At 61.2% G+C, this 16,733-nt stretch overlaps 2 protein-coding genes across 3 annotated transcripts in view; both read right to left on the minus strand.

The window, feature by feature from the left end:
• IDI1 (isopentenyl-diphosphate delta isomerase 1) overlaps nt 1-15,426 on the minus strand; it is a 129,851-nt gene extending 114,425 nt beyond the window's left edge. The window contains exon 1 of the mRNA XM_055137852.1: nt 15,420-15,426. The gene's annotated coding sequence lies outside the window, so the exon portion shown is untranslated. The remainder of the gene's footprint in view (nt 1-15,419) is intronic.
• The window catches only part of ADARB2 (adenosine deaminase RNA specific B2 (inactive)), a 134,118-nt gene that overhangs the window by 33,343 nt on the left and 84,042 nt on the right, over nt 1-16,733 (minus strand). For both annotated transcript variants that reach the window (XM_055137845.1, XM_055137847.1), the window contains exons 2-3: nt 10,821-10,907; nt 8,512-9,401 (exon numbers count right to left, since the gene is read on the minus strand). In XM_055137845.1, the coding sequence (XP_054993820.1) occupies nt 8,512-9,401; nt 10,821-10,907 (977 nt within the window). The remainder of the gene's footprint in view (nt 1-8,511; nt 9,402-10,820; nt 10,908-16,733) is intronic.

The following is a 16,733-nucleotide window of genomic DNA, read 5'->3' on the forward strand; positions in this document are numbered from 1 at the left end:
CTCCCACTGTCCTTCGAGAGAAAGCCCACTGCCAGCTGTGTGCCCACAGTGGGTGAAGACCCACTTTGCGCCCCCACTGCTCCCTGACTCTGTACCCCAACACCGTTCCCTGGCTCTGTGCCCTAACACCGCACCTGACTTTGCACCCCAACACTGACCTCCGACTTTGCCCTGACTCTGCCTCGATTCTGCACCCAGCACTGTGCCGGACTCTGCACTCACTAAGGAAAGATGCTGGGAAAGGCAGTTTCCCTGGAGGAGACAGACAGACACCCACGGCACAATGGGAAACAGTCACTGTCAGCCCCTTTGAGGCTTCAGATGGCAGCTCTGGGGAGGGGCAGGTGGCACTGACTAGGGTCAGCATCCGTGGACGAGGATGTGGAGACACCTCGGGGACAGCTCAGAAGACACTCAGTGTCTTAAAGTCATGATCCACTCTCAGGCACTGGGCAGCACCGAGCAGAAGCCGGAGACGCCCCGACCGTCCCCCAGGTGGGGCTGCTCAGTGCTGAGCCACTGAGGAATGTTGTGAAGGCCACACACACGACAACCCAGTGTCGTCAGTGGAGGCAGTGCGGAGAGCACTCCCAGGGCAGGAGCCCGTGCCCAGAGAGGTGGGCCCAAGGCTCCTGCAGGAAACACCCACAGCAGACACGCCCCTCGAGGCCGAGAGTGGGTGCCAGGCCCAGGGAAAGGGGAAGGAATGTTCTAGATCAGCAGTGAGCTGATCCCACTCAGAACCGCTGAAATGCCTACTCAAAGAGGAAGAATTTTATATGCCAATAAGGTTGCTATAAAAAGAATGGGATTAAAAATCGCTTTTATTTATTGTTTTGGGGCGACAACCGGCAATGCTCTGGGGTTATTCTTGATTTAAGTTCAGGAATTACTCCCAGCAGTGCTCGGGAGACCATATGGGATGCCAGGGAGAGAAGCTGGGTCACCTGTGCCCAAGTAGGTGTCCTACCCCCTGTACTCCACTATACTATATTTCTTTTTTTTCTTTTTTCTTTTTTTGTTTTTTGCTTTTTGGGTCACACCTGGCGATGCACAGGGGTTACTCCTGGCTTTGCACTCAGGAATCACTCCTGGTGGTGCTCGGGGGACCATATGGGATGCTGGGAATCGAACCCGGGTCAGCTGCGTGCAAAGCAAACGCCCTACCCGCTGTGCTATTGCTCCAGCCCCTGTACTATATTTCTGACCCCTGAGTCACTTTTATAAGTTTGAGGCTTCTTCTCCCCACCTAAATGGGGCACTCTTTTTTTTTTTTTTTTTGCATGTTGTTTTGGGCTGTACCAGTGGTGATTAGGGATCACTCCTGGTGGGACGTGGAGGACCATACGTGTTGCTGGGATTGAACCCAGTCTGGTCATATTCAAAGCAAATCCCCTACTTTTATATTGCCTCTTAGGCCTACACGGCAACTTCTTTTTGAGACTTGAGCCAGTTGGGATCCATCCACTGGGAATCAGCACGTCTGGGCCATGGGCTGGGGCTGGTCCTTTCTCGGTGAGTCCCGGTCTGGGATGAGGACATCTACTCCGGGCCTCAGGCTGCTCCAAGCTGAGGGGTGCTGGGAAGGTCATGAACACGGGCCCTGGGTTTGAGGCCCTGGGCGGGGGGGGTCAAAGTTAAGGGGGAAACAGGCCAGGCCAGCAATGCTGGTCACCAGCAGAGGTGTGTGTGTGTGTGTGTGTGTGTGTGAGAGAGAGAGAGAGAGAGAGAGACAGAGAGAGTGAGACAGAGAGACAGAGAGAGAAAGACAGACAGAGACAGAGAGACAGAGACAGAGAGAGAGGAAAGGAGAGAGGGAGGCAGGGAGAGAGAGACAGAGAGACAGAGACAAAGACGGAGAGTGTGCATGTGTGAGTGTGCATGTGTGAGTCAGTGTATGCATGTTTAAAAGTGTGTTGGTGTGTGAGTGTGTGCACACATGTCAGAGCAAGAGTGTGTGTATGTGTTTTTCTCAAACGGTGTTTGATGCTGGTTAAGGAAGAACATTCCAGCGAAGCCTGCCATGTCTTTTCTATCTTGACAGAGCGTTCAGGGTGGGCCTTGGAGTTGGTGCTGTGTTTGCGCTGGGGGGGGGGGGTGTGGGTGCTCACTGGTCACGCCATCACCCTCCCGCCCCCTGCTGCAGGCCAGAGGGTCCCGCTTGTCTGCGGCTCCCAGTGCCTTCTGGAACCTTCTCAAACGCCCTCTCCCCGCCCACTCCCAGGTGTACGTGGAGCCTGTTGCCCAGAGAAGGTGTCAGCTTCTCAGGAGCTGAGCTGCTCAGGATGGGTCCTTATTTGGGGGGGCTGCCCAGCCCTGCAAGTCCCTGAGTGTGTGCTGGTCGACCTGGCAGTCTCCCCGCCGGGGCCTTTCCAGGGGATCCTCTGGCCCTGCTGCTCCCTGTGCTCAGAGCCCAGCCCTCCCGAGGAAAAGTGCTCCGTCCACTTCTGTCCCTTTGCCAGCACTGCAGCCGGGGCTTAGCAGTTCGGTGTCAGGGGCTTGGGGCAGGATAAGCGCCATCACGTGGCCGGGCACTGTGCTGCAGGGAGGCCTGGGTGTCTGGTGGGCACAGATTCCCCGGACCACTCAGCCCGCCCGGGCCCAGATCCAGTCCCTGGTGGGCCTCACATTCACGACACAGACTCGAGTCTCTGCTGGTCTCATGCCAAGGGAGAATAGGCCCCTGACAGGAATGTGGGCACACCAGGTTCTCTAGAGTCTTAGAAGCATCTGGGAAGAGAATGCACCATGCAGACCCTCTAGCTGTTTGCTCCAACCGGAGCCAGGCTTGGGACAGGCCGTGGGGGCTGCCTGTGGTCCCGCCTATGCTCAGAGCACCTGGCTCCTTCATGAGGGCCTTTTGGGTTTCCCTCCCAAGAGCCGGTCATGGGGCTTTGTTCCGTATATCTGAAGCTTTGCTTCACAAGAATGATTTTCACAGTTACTGGTATTTGTAGTTACAATGATCATCCTCTGCTACTCAGACGTTTGCAGGAGTGTGAGTGTGTGCATGTGGTACTGTTGTGCGGTGAATGAACTGGTGTGGTGCATGAGATTGTTGTGTAGTGTGTGTGTGAGCTCATGTGTGTGAGTTTGTGTTTGAGCTCGTGTGTGGTCCGTGCATGAGTTTGTGTGTGTATTGTGTGTGTGGTGTCGCCCTGCGGGTGTCTTTGTTTCTCAGATGAGCAGTTGGCCCTTTTCCTCTGTCTAGCACAAAACTTGAAGCACATCTTTGCAATAGCACAATAAGCCGTACTGTGAAGATTTGTTCTCAGTTAAAATTCTTCCAGGAGCTTGATGCTGAAGTTTTAAGAATCACCAGAGGAGTGTTTAAAAAGCAGATTAAAATCTTGCAATTCAGTAAATCTAGGGTGAATGCCTTGCATCTGTGTTTTTAAATAGGAGGCCGAGAAAATAGTCTCCAGGGAGTTGTAGGGCCATAGTCTGAGAAACCCAGTGACCAACTGTAGACAGAGCTCAGGGCAGGTGATTTACCTCCATGTATGTCTGTCACTTGGCTTGTTGTCTCCGTAGAATACTGCTCATGACACATTAGCAGGTAGATGGGTGAATGGGTGGGTGAAAATATGGGTCGGAGGAGGAGAGGTGGGTGGACAGATGGTCGATAAATGGATGGATATCTTGGTGAATAAGATGGTTAAGTGGGAGGGTGGCTAGATGGATGGCTAGGTGGAGGGATGGAAGGGTGGGTAGGTAGATGGATGAATAGATGGATAGATATGTGGCCAGGCAGAAGTATGGATGGATGGATAAATGAGCAGATGTATGTATGGTTGGGCAGATGGACAAATCTGTGGATGGAAGGATGGATGCAGAAAATCAGTCTTTTTGCAACTAGACTGTTTGCAAGCCGTGAGTTGAGTTATGAACAAATTGTGAAAGTCATCTGTGTTTTTCCTAAGTATTTTTTTTTCTTTTTGGGTCACACCCGGCAACACACAGGGCTTATTCCTGGCTCTGCACTCAGGAATTACCCCTGGCGGTGCTCAGGAGACCATATGGGATGCTGGGAATCGAACCCGGGTCGGCTGTGTGCAAAGCAAACGCCCTACCCGCTGTGCTATTGCTTCAGCCCCTTTCCTAAGTATTAAAGAACATTTTTTACATGTCTTAAATAAGAATCAGTAAGAACTTGCCTAAATAAGAAATACTCAGTCACTGTTCTTTGATTTCAAAAGTCATCACAACAAAATCTGCGCACCCTGATTATCTCATTGTTTCTGCAACTAGCTCATTGCGTGGTTTACCCTGCTCAGTGCGTGCACACAAGTCAAAGTGTGTTTACATCACAAATAAACTGCCGTCTGAGCCTGCACACTGAATTGGGATTTGAATCATGCTAAATGGGTCTTGGAATTTGGCTGTTGTGGCTAATAAGACCATTCAAAGGATGTTTCCATATATCTTCATAATAAATGTAAACATGATTAGCTCTTATTCAGAGACAATTTGGTTGTAAAATCCAGTGATTTCCAAACGTGTCCCCCATTTTTAGAAGCTCTAGTATTTGGAATCCATCAGTTCAGCACCATCCATTGCAAAAACAATTCTTGAAAAGCAGGAGCTCTTCAAATGGCGGGTTCTAGAATGCCTCTGACATGGTCCTCACAGAGATCAGAGAGGCCCAGCCCATAACCCCTCGCCCACGTGTGTGATCACTTTCCTCTGTCCACCATGCCCTGTGAACCCCTTGAGGAATTCAGTCACGTTCATCTTCCTCCCTGTTTCCCAAACACTGGCTGCCTAGTGCTGCTCCAAGGAGCCCTGGAGCTGTGTGTGGCGGTTTCTTGCATCTCTCTGAATCACCGGCTAGCATCCTGTTTGTGCTAAATGCCTCAGTTTGTGGCAGGAAGGCAATGGTTCCGCAGGCTGGTGCGTGAGCCCGAGAAGGTGGCAGGGAGAGAGCAGGCATTTCTTCTTGTTACACAGGGACAGGAACCTTTGCAACCCACTTAGGTTCAGCTGCCGGTGAGTTATGAGGTGTTCCTCATGGACAAGACATTTCTACAGCCTGCTCACCCTCTGAAGACCACGGAAGTTCTCTGCAGAAAGATCACAGGGTTCGCGGGAGCCCGAGGGGCCTCATGTGAGGCGGTGTTCATTATCGTCCTTCCTTTGTGCTGAAAGAATTACTTCCAGGACATCCAGTCAATTACTGGTGCTCTTCACGGACTCTCCGCAGGGGCTGCCCTTCCTGGCTGGTCTGTCAGCTGCCCTGTCCTCATCCCCACAAGCCTAGGGCGGAGCAGCAGACAGGAGCATGGGGACTGCGGACAGGTCAGGTGCTTGTTGAGGTCGTGGAGTTTCTCAAGGCACCGAGACTGGCACCTCTACCCTCAGCTGAGCTGGAGAGAGACGGGAGGTGGAATCCTTGGTGTGTGTGTGTGCAGGTGTGTATGTGTGCACGTCTCCTCATGTCTAGGCAGCCCAGGGGCTGGGGGGGTTCATGCAGGACTGTCCTTTCAGGGGGAACTGTGCCTGAGGTGCTGGCATCAGTGGAATGCTTGGACTCTCTGAACTGTCAGTTGGGGGCACGCCATGACCCCCAGTCCACGCAGCAGTTAGGCCCTGTGCTCACCTCCCTAGTCTCCTGACTGGTCTCGGGGTGTGGGATCTGCTGGCACTGTTCTTCATCCAGGCCTTCCTAACACCAGCACTTACACTCGCTGACAGCTGCATGTTACTTCCTGTTCTGGACGTCCGAGTGAGGGAGCACCCACCCTCCACCCACCTGAGCCAAGAGCGTCTGTAAGAGGAGAGAACTGCTGAGGCACCCACCACCAGACCCAGACGAGTGCCCTCACCTGTGGGGCACGCCCTCAGACTGGACGTGGCATTAGACCTGGACTTGGCATCAGACCCAGACACGTGCCCTCACCCGTGGGGCACACCATCAGACCTGGACTTGGCATTAGACCCAGACACGTGCCCTCACCCGAGGGGCACGCCTTCAGACTGGACGTGGCATCAGACCTGGACATGCCACCAGACCCAGACACATGCCCTCACCTGTGGGGCACGCCCTCAGATCTGGGCATGGCATCAGACCCAGACGCGTGCCCTCATTTGCAGGGCACACCATTGAACCCAGACATGCCAGCAGACCTGGACACGCCAGCAGCCTGGATGTGCCATCTGACCCAGACATGTGCCCATGTGCAGTGGCCCGGAGAGGCTGGGAGTGGCCGCTCACTAGCCCACGCTTGCCTGCCTTGGCTGTGAGTCTCACTGTCTCATGGGGGCTCCGACTCTGGCCCTGGCACTTGGTCACAACATCTCTGCAGATAGACTTTTCACCGTCGCGTCCCCACTTCCAGATCCCCGCCAGAGGGGAGGTAGGGCAGCCCCCCTCTCCTGCTCTCTCCCTCTGCCCTGCCCCGTGGCTGGCCAGCGCCAGGCTCTGTGGGGGACTCTGCACCCCACGAAGACGCTAGGCTCCCCCGCCAGCTCGTCAGCTGCGGGCTGTCCCACCGCCTAGCTCCTGCCCACCCTCCCCAGCCCCCAGCAGCTCCTGCACGAAGTAGCAGGACCACGTGCGGCACCCCACCCTGCCCCCAGCCAGCCCCCCTCAGGCCCTCCCCGCCGGGAGGGGAACACCTTCTCTCTCAGGAGGCAGTGTGGCCAAGCCCCTCAGCGACTCCCGTTTGGGCCTCGGCTGGACTTTCTGCCCTTCCTGTCGCCTCTGCAGCTCCTCCGAGAGAAGACAAACAGCAGAAACCTGGGTGTGGGAGGGCAGTCGAGGGGGCTCCGGTGGCCACCACAGCTCTGTCCTGGGCCACAGGACACCCCTCAGCTGCTGGGGCCAAGTGGGGGTCGCCTGCTGAGCCCATGGAAGGCACAGAGGACTCGGATCTCTCTGGGCTGGGGGCGGCCGTGAGTCTGCCCTCCCTCGGGACGGCGTCTGTCCGCGATGGTCCTTGCAGCATCAGTTGACGCTGGGTCCTGGCCATGAGGGAGAATTGTGTGTCCGGACAGCGGGGGGGGGGGGGGGGCGGGGGGCAGTGGGCCAGGCAGGCCGCAGGCAGCTGGGGTCACCTTGAGGAGCGGAAGGAGGGCTCTGTGCAAACAGCCCATTAGCGTCCTGCCGGGCGGCTGCGGGCCTTCGGGAAGGGAGCCAGGCCCTGGCTAATTCCGCAGCTAATTCTGGGGGCGCATCCCAGAAAATGGGGTCACGTCTGGAGCTCTGATTCAGATCTGCTAGAAAATGCTGAAACTTGAAAACGCCGTTCACGGCCATTAGCTTGGCCCCTCCCGGTGTCTCCTGCAGCGAGGGGGATTCAGGGCGCATCCCGGGGCTCCCCTCTCTGCTCCAGCGGCCACGAGGCTCTTGGGAGTGAGCACCCGCCAAGCATGAGGTCTGCACCCCCGAGCACTGTCTGCACCTGGGCCTCTACAGCCTGAGCTACCCTGTTTGCACCTGCCATGTCCGCATCCTGAGCCACTCTGTCTACACCTGCAGTGCACCCTGAGCTACTCTGTCTACACCTGCAGTGCACCCTGAGCCACTTTGTCTACACCTGCAGTGCACCCTGAGCCACTCTGTCTACACCTGCAGTGCACCCTGAGCCACTTTTGCAGACAATGTTCAGTGTGGATGTGCGTGGTCCCTTCTCGACCCCGGAAGCTCCAGCATCCTACCCCCCTGGGCCCAGCCGGTCCTTGTGTTGGGGCTGGTGGCGGGGAAATAGCCCGTTTGGGGGTGCTGTGCTCTGGAGCCCTGGGTGCGGGGCCGGGAGCACCTTGCTCTGGGCGCAGAGGAGCAGGCCTCTGAGGAAAGCCTGCTGTGTAGACAGGAAGACCGAGCTGAGCCTGCACACGGACAGCATTTATAGGGCTCTCTCGGATCCAAAGCGCAGGTGACAAGGATGGGGACTTAACGGAGCTGCTCTGGGCCTGCCCTGTCCTGTCCTGCCCTGTCCAGCCCTGCCCCTGCCCTGCCCCTGCCCTGCCCCTGCCCTGCCCCTGCCAACACTGTCCTGTCCTGTGTCACGTTCCTGACCCAGCACCACTCCGGGGTTCCTCTCGCCGTGCCCGTGCCCAGGCAGGTTCCGGGGCCTGCCCGGAGGCACGGGGCCCAGCAGGTCCAGCGTGTGGCACCGCAGTCCCACTGTGGACCCAGTTAGCTTCGTCCAGCCCGTGTCTAGAGAAGCTCTTCCATGCACGGTGCCCACCCCGGTGCTCCTGAGCCCTGGGCGGAGGGAGAGTCTGGAGGGACCAGCCCCTCCACCCTGACGGTGCAGGAGCCACTGGTGCTGCTGCCTCCCGTGACACGTAGGACCCGGGGCCCAGGGGAGCGACGAGGCCAAAGGGGCCTCCCGGGCTGCCATGAAGCAGAACCGACAGGCCCTCCTCCTCGCTCCCGCGCTGCACCCCATCTTCCTGTGGGTGTCCAGCCCCCTTCCCGCCCACCAGGCCGCCCCACCCCTCCCCCTCCCAGCTGGAAACGCTCTCCTCAGCCGGGCCACTCGGGGTCTGCGTATGCCAGCTCACCTGCGGCAGGAAGCAGCCCCTGCTCCTGCAGGGGCCAGGGCCAGGCAGGCGGATGTCGAAGAGGGCGTGCAGGGCAGCCTGCGCTGCCTGGCCCCTGGCCAGCTTCTTGCTGCGGCCCGAGCCTTCGAACGTGCTCCCGTCCACGCACACGGCCATGACGAAGCTGCGGGGCCGCTGCCGCGGGGCCGTCTGCGACAGGCACACGTAGCGCAGGCCGGAGCGCAGCTGGCTCAGCAGCACCACAGGGTTCCTCTCGCCCGTGCCCGCGCCCGCGCCCGGTGGCCGGGGCCTGTCCGGCGGCACGGGGCCCAGCAGGTCCAGCGTGTGGCACAGCAGCCGGCCCCGCGGGCAGGCCGTGGGCAGCAGCTCGGGGGCCGCAGCGCGGTGGGCCAGGAGGGGGCCGCCGGGCTCGGGGGGCTCGAATTCCTTGAAGAGCGTGTCCGGGAAGTCGGCCTGGTCGGAGGTGAAGTCGGGGCAGGGGCTGCCCAGCGCCAGCGGGGCCTGGCAGGCGTTCGGGAACTGCACGAAGGACTTGAGGGCCAGCTCTGCCGCCCGCATCTTGGCTTTCTTCTTGGTGGGCCCCGTGCCCTCGAACGTCAGCCCGTTCACCTCCACGGCCACCGCGAAGACGGGCGCGTGCACAGGGCCCGTCTGCGACACCGTGCGGTACTGCAGCCCCGGCCGCAGCTCGTGCAGCTGCACCAGCGCGTTCTTGGGCGCCACGGACCACGAGAGCCGCCTCCAGAGCAGCTGCAGCTGGCACACGTGCCCGCTGTTGCCCTCCTCCAGCGGCCGCTTCCTCTTGAGCCCCGGCACGCCTCCGCAGGCCCGCTCACCGGACGCCAGGCTGTTCACGTTCCGGTTCTCTTTCACCTCCGTGCTGCTCGTACCTGGAGGGGAGAATGGACGGTCAGGACAGGGATGGGGGGGGTCTGCTGTCCCAGGGCGCCAGCTGACCTCTGGGTGCCCCAGTGTGCCTCTGAGGGAGGAGGGAGGCCAAGCCAGCCTACCTGCATGGGCATATGCACCTACCTACCCACAAATATGCACATGTATGCACACTCACGTGTAAGCACACACATGCCTACCCACACATATGCACATATATGCACACTCATGTGTAAGCATACACATGCATACCCACACATATGCACATACATGCACACTCACATGTAAGCACACACATGCATACCCACACATATGCACATACATGCACACTCACATGTAAGCACACACATGCATACCCACACATATGCACATATATGCACACTCACATGTAAGCACACACATGCATACCCACATATTTGTACACCCATATGAATGTACACACATACAAACCCACATATATGCACAAGCACACCCACACACATGCACACACATAAAAACACACATGCATACGTTTGTATCCCCACATGTATGCACATGTGGGGGTTGTCAGTGTGATGGGGAGGGACCAAAGTCTCAGCAGAGGTTTGAGCAGGGCAGGAAAACAGGGTTTCTATGTCGAGTTTCCGCCTACACACAAGGGACGACCGACGCTCTGAGAGGAAACGGGAGCTTCTGCTGCTCCAAAGGCCTTTGAAATGGCATGAACACTCACATGAGCACTGTGCTGCGCAGAGTCTGGGGTATGGGCCAGGATCTTACAGGCACCATGTCATCTTTGACACGGGCTGACAAAGGGTGCGGGCCTGGAGCACCGTGACTGGATGAGTCCTGGCATAGAGGACGGCTAGGTGCAGCCAGAGTCCTGTGCTCTGAGCCACGAAGGCCCAGCGCCAGCCCCCGTCCCCCGGCCACGCGCAGGCTCCACCCCTGCAGGCGCCATCCTCCACCAGGCTCCGTCTTCCCAGCACAGTTTGGTGCCCCCCAGGAGGACAGTTCTCTCCCGTGCCCACCCCGGGGGGTGACTGCCTCCTCGGGGGTGTCAGCCCCCTCCCAAAGCTGCTCTAAGTCCTGCCCACATTCCAGGTGGCTCCACGCCCAGGAACGGCCCTGCCCAGCAGGCACAGCCCTGTGGCCCTCCTTTGTCCTTGTCTACAGAGCGGGGAGAGGGGCTGGCTCCGACTGTGCCCCAAAGCTTGTGTCTGTGCTCCTTCCTTCATCCCGGTGGGGACAGCGGGCAGGGGGGTGAGGGGTGGGGTCCAGGTGGAAATGAGGTCCGGGTGGGGTCAGGGTCCTGGTGGGGACGGGGACAGGGCCTGGCGGCTTGGGTCCCGGTGGGGTCGGGGTCCTGGTGAGGGTGGGTGGAGTCCCCTGCTCCCGAGTCCGTGCGGTCTGGCTGGGCGCTCAGGCCCCGGGACACTTACTGAGGCTGTCCTCGTCCTCGGCGTGCGTGGCGCTGGGGCTGAGGTGCTTGAACGGCGAGACGAAGGTGGCCAGGGAGCCGAGCCGGTCTGTGGGAGAGAGAACAGGAGCGCTTGGAGGAGCCGCGGTGTGGCCCCTGCCGCCCCCAGGCCCCACCCGCCATCCCCTGCGAACCCAAGCACCTCCCCTCCGCGCCCAGCCCCGCACCCGCTCCCCTTCTCTCCCCGTTTGCCTCTCTGTCCTCCGGCCCGTCTCCCGCACTGGAGGTGATGCGCAGTGTGGGCAGGTGGGCAGAGCTGGCAGAGCTGGGCAGGCGCCCCCGGGCCACAGGGAGGGGCTTCTGGGGGACAGAGTGGACACTGGGCCTGAGGTGCTGGGGAAGGAACTTCCTGAGCCGTGATAGGTGCCCGGTGGGTGTCTGGGCAGAGAAAGGGTGAGGGTTGGGGAGGTGCTGGGCCAGGGGGGCTTTCCTGGGACTCGGACGGGGGTGCTCAGGCCGAGTGAGGGGCCCGCCCTGCGGCTGGGCCCTGTAATGGCAGAGGTGCTGCCTCCTGCCCCAGCCCCCCACAGAGAGAGGGGCGGTGCCGGGTGCAGGTGGAGAGAGGGGCGATGCTGGGTGCAGGTGGAGAGAGGGGCGATGCCGGGTGCTGTCGGGACTGGCCTGGGACCTCAGGTAGGCGGGTCCTGAGCTGCGCGTGCCCTGTGGCCCGGGGGCGACGGCGGACCCCCCAGAGTGCCCGTTCTTGACGTCCTTGCTGTGTGGTGCCGCAGAGGGGTCTGGGCGTCCCCTGCAGAGCCCGGGAGCTGCAGGCGGGTGACACAGGCAGGCAGACTCCTCCCGGCCCAGTCAGCCCGGGGGAGAGCCTCACCTCAGGGCAGGGCGGTGCTCCCCGGGCTCCTCACTAGGCGGCCCCGTGGGGACAGGAGACGGGGCAGCCCCCCGTGCCTCCTGGTCACCTACACTCTGCTTTGGGGGTCTGGCTGGCCACTCCCTCAGGGCCTAGCCTCTGCCCGCCGGCCCCCGGCCTTCTCACCAGACCTCATCTCCCCCCCCCCCTGAGTGAGACAGACCACGTGGGTGCACAGGGACCGACGCGCAGCTGCTTCCCTCGGCTCAAGTCTTGGGCTGCTCCTGCAGCCTCGCCAGTGCTCAGGGGAGCCACAGCTGTGTGCTAGCTGCGGGGAGGGGCCTGGCTGCTACCTGGCGGGGGCACCGCAGGCGGTCGGCCAGCGTCCAGCTCAGCGGTTTAGCCTGGCCCTCAGTATGAAGGGGGCAGGGCTTCCCAGTAGCCAGGGCTGCGGGCAGACACCCGTGGCCAGGCGGCAGCGCTGCCCACACGGCCCTGCACAGGGCAAGGTTCCGGGCCGGGCTCTGAGGCTCCCACAGGTGTCCTCCCGGGTTTGCCAGGTGAGCACTGCATCCCAGTGCCCACACCCACTAGCTGCCCGGGGTCAGCGTCAGGCTGGGGACCATTGTTCGCGGGTTCCCTGGAACACAGGGGAGCACCGAGACATTTTTCTCAGGGTGCAAGGAGGAGCGGCCTGTGCCCGCTAGGCTCTGGCAGGAGGCAGGCTAGCAGGACCGCAGCAGGTGAGCGAGCGGAAGGCAGGCTCGGTGCGTCCTGAGACTGTGGGTCCCGGCCACGCGGACAGAGCAAGCACTCGGCCAGAACCCCCACTTCTGGTCTCACATGGGGCACACGTGCTACGTTCAAGTCGCCTCCCACAAGTCGCAGGTGGACGGGCGGGGCGCGGGGCCTGGCCACCCGCAGACAGAGCAGAGGCCACAAAGCCTTGCGAGGAGCGGGGGCGGGGGCTCTGCCCCGGGCGGCAGCTGGGTGGTGGGAAGCCTGAACCCGGAGGCTGAGAATGTCCGTGGGACGGCTCAGTGACGTCACCTCGAGAACCCAGGGGCGTTGCTTCTCGCTCCTGCCGTGGGGCAGAGGAGTGGCCTGGGCCTGCGGGGAGCAGAGTCCCCCAGGACCACCTGAAGGCAGCTGGTAGGGCAGCCGCCACCGGGGGGGGGGTGCTCCTGCTGTTTCCTGGGGGGCGCCGTCTGGGGGCGCCCCGGGATGCACACGGCTCAGAGAGTGTGCCCTCGGGCTCAGAGAGCACAGGGTGTCGCCAGAGCACACGGAACGTAGCCTGGCAAAGGGGGCGAGACAGTACAGAGCTGAGGGGGACTTGGCTGCCCCACCGAGGGCAGAAGCCGCGTGAGGAGACACCGCACCAGGCATGGAGGAAGTAACGCCTCCGCCCGGGCCCCGTCGGAGCCCCCACTCGGCCCTGTCTGGGGCAGGGCAGCGTTTGCTCACGGCTGCCTCAGCGGGACTTGGGGTGCTACGAGCCCTGGCCTGCTCCTTGCGTCAGCCAGGCCCCCAATCTCCTCGAACCCTGACAGGGCTGCAGCACAGGGGCCATGGAGCTGGGTCCCTGCACTAGGGCTCTCCCGAACCACCAAACCCAGTGCACCCTGGGAGGGACTGGCTGGCAGGTCCTTGACCAGTGCGCCCATCAGCTGGCCACACTGAGGACACAACGCTGGGCCCCTGGGTGCAAACCGCAAGGAGGGACAGCCTGGATAGCGGCAGACAAGTGAGCACACCGACACACACACACACACACACCACCTGTGTGACACAATGCACACACATACATGCACTCACAGTACAACACAGTGCACACACGTATGTGCACATGAGCACAATTACACATGATCACACACACACACACACACACACACACACACACACACACACACACCGAGACCATGCTCTCCCTGCCCCTGGATTTTCTATCCCTTCTGCTCTGGGCAGAAGTCCAGCCCCTTCCCCGACAGCATCCTTCCTGGGCTCCCTCACCCCCGGGTCCTGGCAGGGCGCTAATACGGAGCACAGGGGGAGGGGTGTCAAAGGCGGGCTCTGAACCCTCAGAAGGGGGCACCTTTGGCCCATACAGAACCAGTGTCAGAGGCTGAAGCCTCACATTCACAGCCAGTGGGGGTCGAGCCAGATGAGCCCAGACCAGGGGGGCAGGGGGGCTACACCAGGTGAGCCTAGAGCGGGTATGGGGGGGCTACACCAGGTGAGTCCAGAGTCAGTGGGGGGCTACACCAGGTGAGTTCAGAGCCGGTGGGGGGGGGCTACACCAGGTGTGCCCAGAGCCGGTTGGGGGGGGTACACCAGGTGAGTCCAGAGCCGGTGGGGGAGCTACACCAGGTGAGTTCAGAGCCGGTGGGGGGGCTACACCAGGTGAGCCCAGAGCCGGTGGGGGGGTACACCAGGTGAGCCCAGAGCTGGTGGGGGGGCTACACCAGGTGAGTCCAGAGTTGGTGGGGGGGGCTACACCAGGTGAGCCCAGAACCTGTGGGGGGGTACATCAGGTGAGCCCAGAGCTGGTGGGGGGGGCTACACCAGGTGAGCCCAGAACCTGTGGGGGGGTACACCAGGTGAGTTCAGAGCCGGTGGGGGGGGCTACACCAGGTGAGCCCAGAGCAGGGTAGGGGGAGGCTATGCCGGGTGGTGGGAGCTGCTGATGCGGGATGAACCCTCCTCCTGTCTCTCGGTCCCAGAGGCTGCTGGAAGGTGCCTGTCACCGCCCTCGCACCTCACGCCCATGGTGCCCCTTGCTCTGTGACGTCCCAGGTAGAGAGCACGTGTCTGGGCAGGAGCTCGGGAGTCCTGAAAGATGAATCAAAGTGACTCTTCTAAGTCCTGGGCTAGAAATCAGCGTCTCTCTGGACACCATCCAAGTGTAAAACGCAGCACAAATTGCCTTTAAAAATTAATAATTCACAAAATCTATGGGCTAAGCCTCGTCTGGCTTGAGAAGATAAGTAAAATAAATATTGTAAAGTCAATTTTTAATAATCTGTGGCATGGAATTTAAGCACAAGAGAAAACATTCTGCAATTAGGCAGGACCCTTGGGCGCACGGTTAAGTGTGAAGGAGGATATTTAAGAGCCGCCTCCCTCTCCCCTAGCAGCAAACAGCGTTCACAGCTCTGAGGGCGCCCAGCGGCACCCCTGCCCCCCCGGCAGCCTGCCCGGGCGTGGTCTGAGCCAGCCTTGTGGCGTGGGATGGACCCCACAGATGTGTGACGGGGCTGTCGGAGTCCAGTCGGGGGGAATGGGGCAATCAGCCCCGTCGGCCGGCTGTGACGCTGCACATCCATCTCGTCAGCATGTGGGCGGTGGCCGGTCTGCGTGGAGGGGCTTGTTCCGGAGGGTTCCGGACGGCTGCTGTGGGCCCGGCTCCTCGCCAGGGGAGGGAAGCCTTAACGCAGGGTGCCGGGTCCTGGCCCCCGGAGTGAGGAGTGAATGCCAGCCGTGGGCAAGAGCGTGGCAAGGGTGCACTGGGCTGCCCCTCTCTGGCACCCCGGACCCTGAGGGCCTGAGGAGGAGGGGTTGGTCACCCCAAGGGCATGAGGCTTTTGAGCGTGCCAGCTCCGGTGTGGCCTCCCGCCCACAGCTCCCCACAGTCCAGGAGTGGGGTGTGAGGCGGTGACAGGGACGGGTGAGGGGACAAAGGGATGGGGGAGGGGCGCGGGGGGCGGGGTCTGGCGGGAGGCTGTGGCAGAGACAGTGCCCCGCCGACAGTGCCCCAGGCTCCGGCTCCCCTGGCTCCCCACCCCTGGGCACTGAGTTGGTGGCCAGGGTCTCCTTAGGGCACCACGAGGCCGGGCAGGGACTGCTCGTGCCTGTCCCCAGCCTCACGGGGCTCGGAGCGGCCGGGAGGCAGGAGGGTCCGCCCTCTCAGGGGGCTCTGGGAGAGTGGCCTGGGCCTCTCCGCCACAGCCCAGTCTGCGGACGCTGCCCTCCTGCGGGTTGCGGTGAGGCCGGCTGGCACATGGAGGGGTCTGGCTGCAGCAAGAGCTCGTGAAGCCCGGAGGGTCCCCTCTGCCTGCGCCCAGTGAGCCTGGACAGGCGGCAGGCCGGCCGCCCGCGCCAGGGACGCTGCCTTTGTGTTTGTGCACGGGCACCTGGAGACGGGGAGCGGGGACGGTGCTGGGAGGCACAGATGGGCCCGGGCACAGCCTCATTGCGGTTCCATCTGACGGCGCCCCGCACATCTGCTCCGCTACGGAAAGCATCTTTGCTCTAATTTGTTTGTCAGTATCCATCGAGACGGCGATCTGTCATCCTGTCGTGTTCCGGTTGCCCCGAGATGTTTGAAGACCGGGCCAGCCACAACTCGGAACTGCGGCCGCCGGGGAGCGGGCGGCGGGCCCAGCTGTCGCCAGGAGCACCCGCACTATTTCTCAAGTTGAAATTCTGACCTCGCCCTCCACAGGCCCCGAGCAGCTGCGTGGAGGAAGCTAATTGCTGGGATGGGAGCGGGGGCTGCTCACGTGCGCTCATGTGTGAGCGCATGTGCACGTGTGTGGACATGTGTGTGCATGTGCTTGCCTCCTTTGCCTCCTTTCACGTCGGAAGAGCCCCTGGCAGTGGTGTAGGATGCCCAGAGGACACTCCCTGGCCCCCCGCTGGCCCCTGTCTCTCGGGCTGTGCTCCAGTTTTATGTGCACAGCTATAGCTCTGGCCATGGGACCGCATGCCGCCCCTGGCCGCACGGGGCCCGTGCTCACTCCCACAAACACTGTTGCCCAGCTCCAGGGGTGTCTGGGGAAGGGGCCGTCCCAGCCGGGGTCAGAGTCTCCCGTGGACTCAGGCTCTCGGCTCTCCAGACACAGGTGCCCCGGCAGATTCTGGGCCTCAGAAGCCGGAATCCTGAGCACGTTCTCAGGAACGGAACTGAAGTAGAGACGCAAACCCGAGCCTTCAAACTCTTGGAAATCAGGTGATTCTGAGCAACCAGCACCCTGAAGGGCACCCTGGGAGGAAGCAAAGGCACACCCCGCCAAGTGGGACAGAGGCACGGCCTTGTCAGTCGGCGGGCTGTGCTCGCAGCAGCCT

Source organism: Sorex araneus, chromosome 5 (genome assembly GCF_027595985.1).
Source record: "Sorex araneus isolate mSorAra2 chromosome 5, mSorAra2.pri, whole genome shotgun sequence".
Classification (NCBI taxonomy): Eukaryota; Metazoa; Chordata; class Mammalia; order Eulipotyphla; family Soricidae; genus Sorex; species Sorex araneus.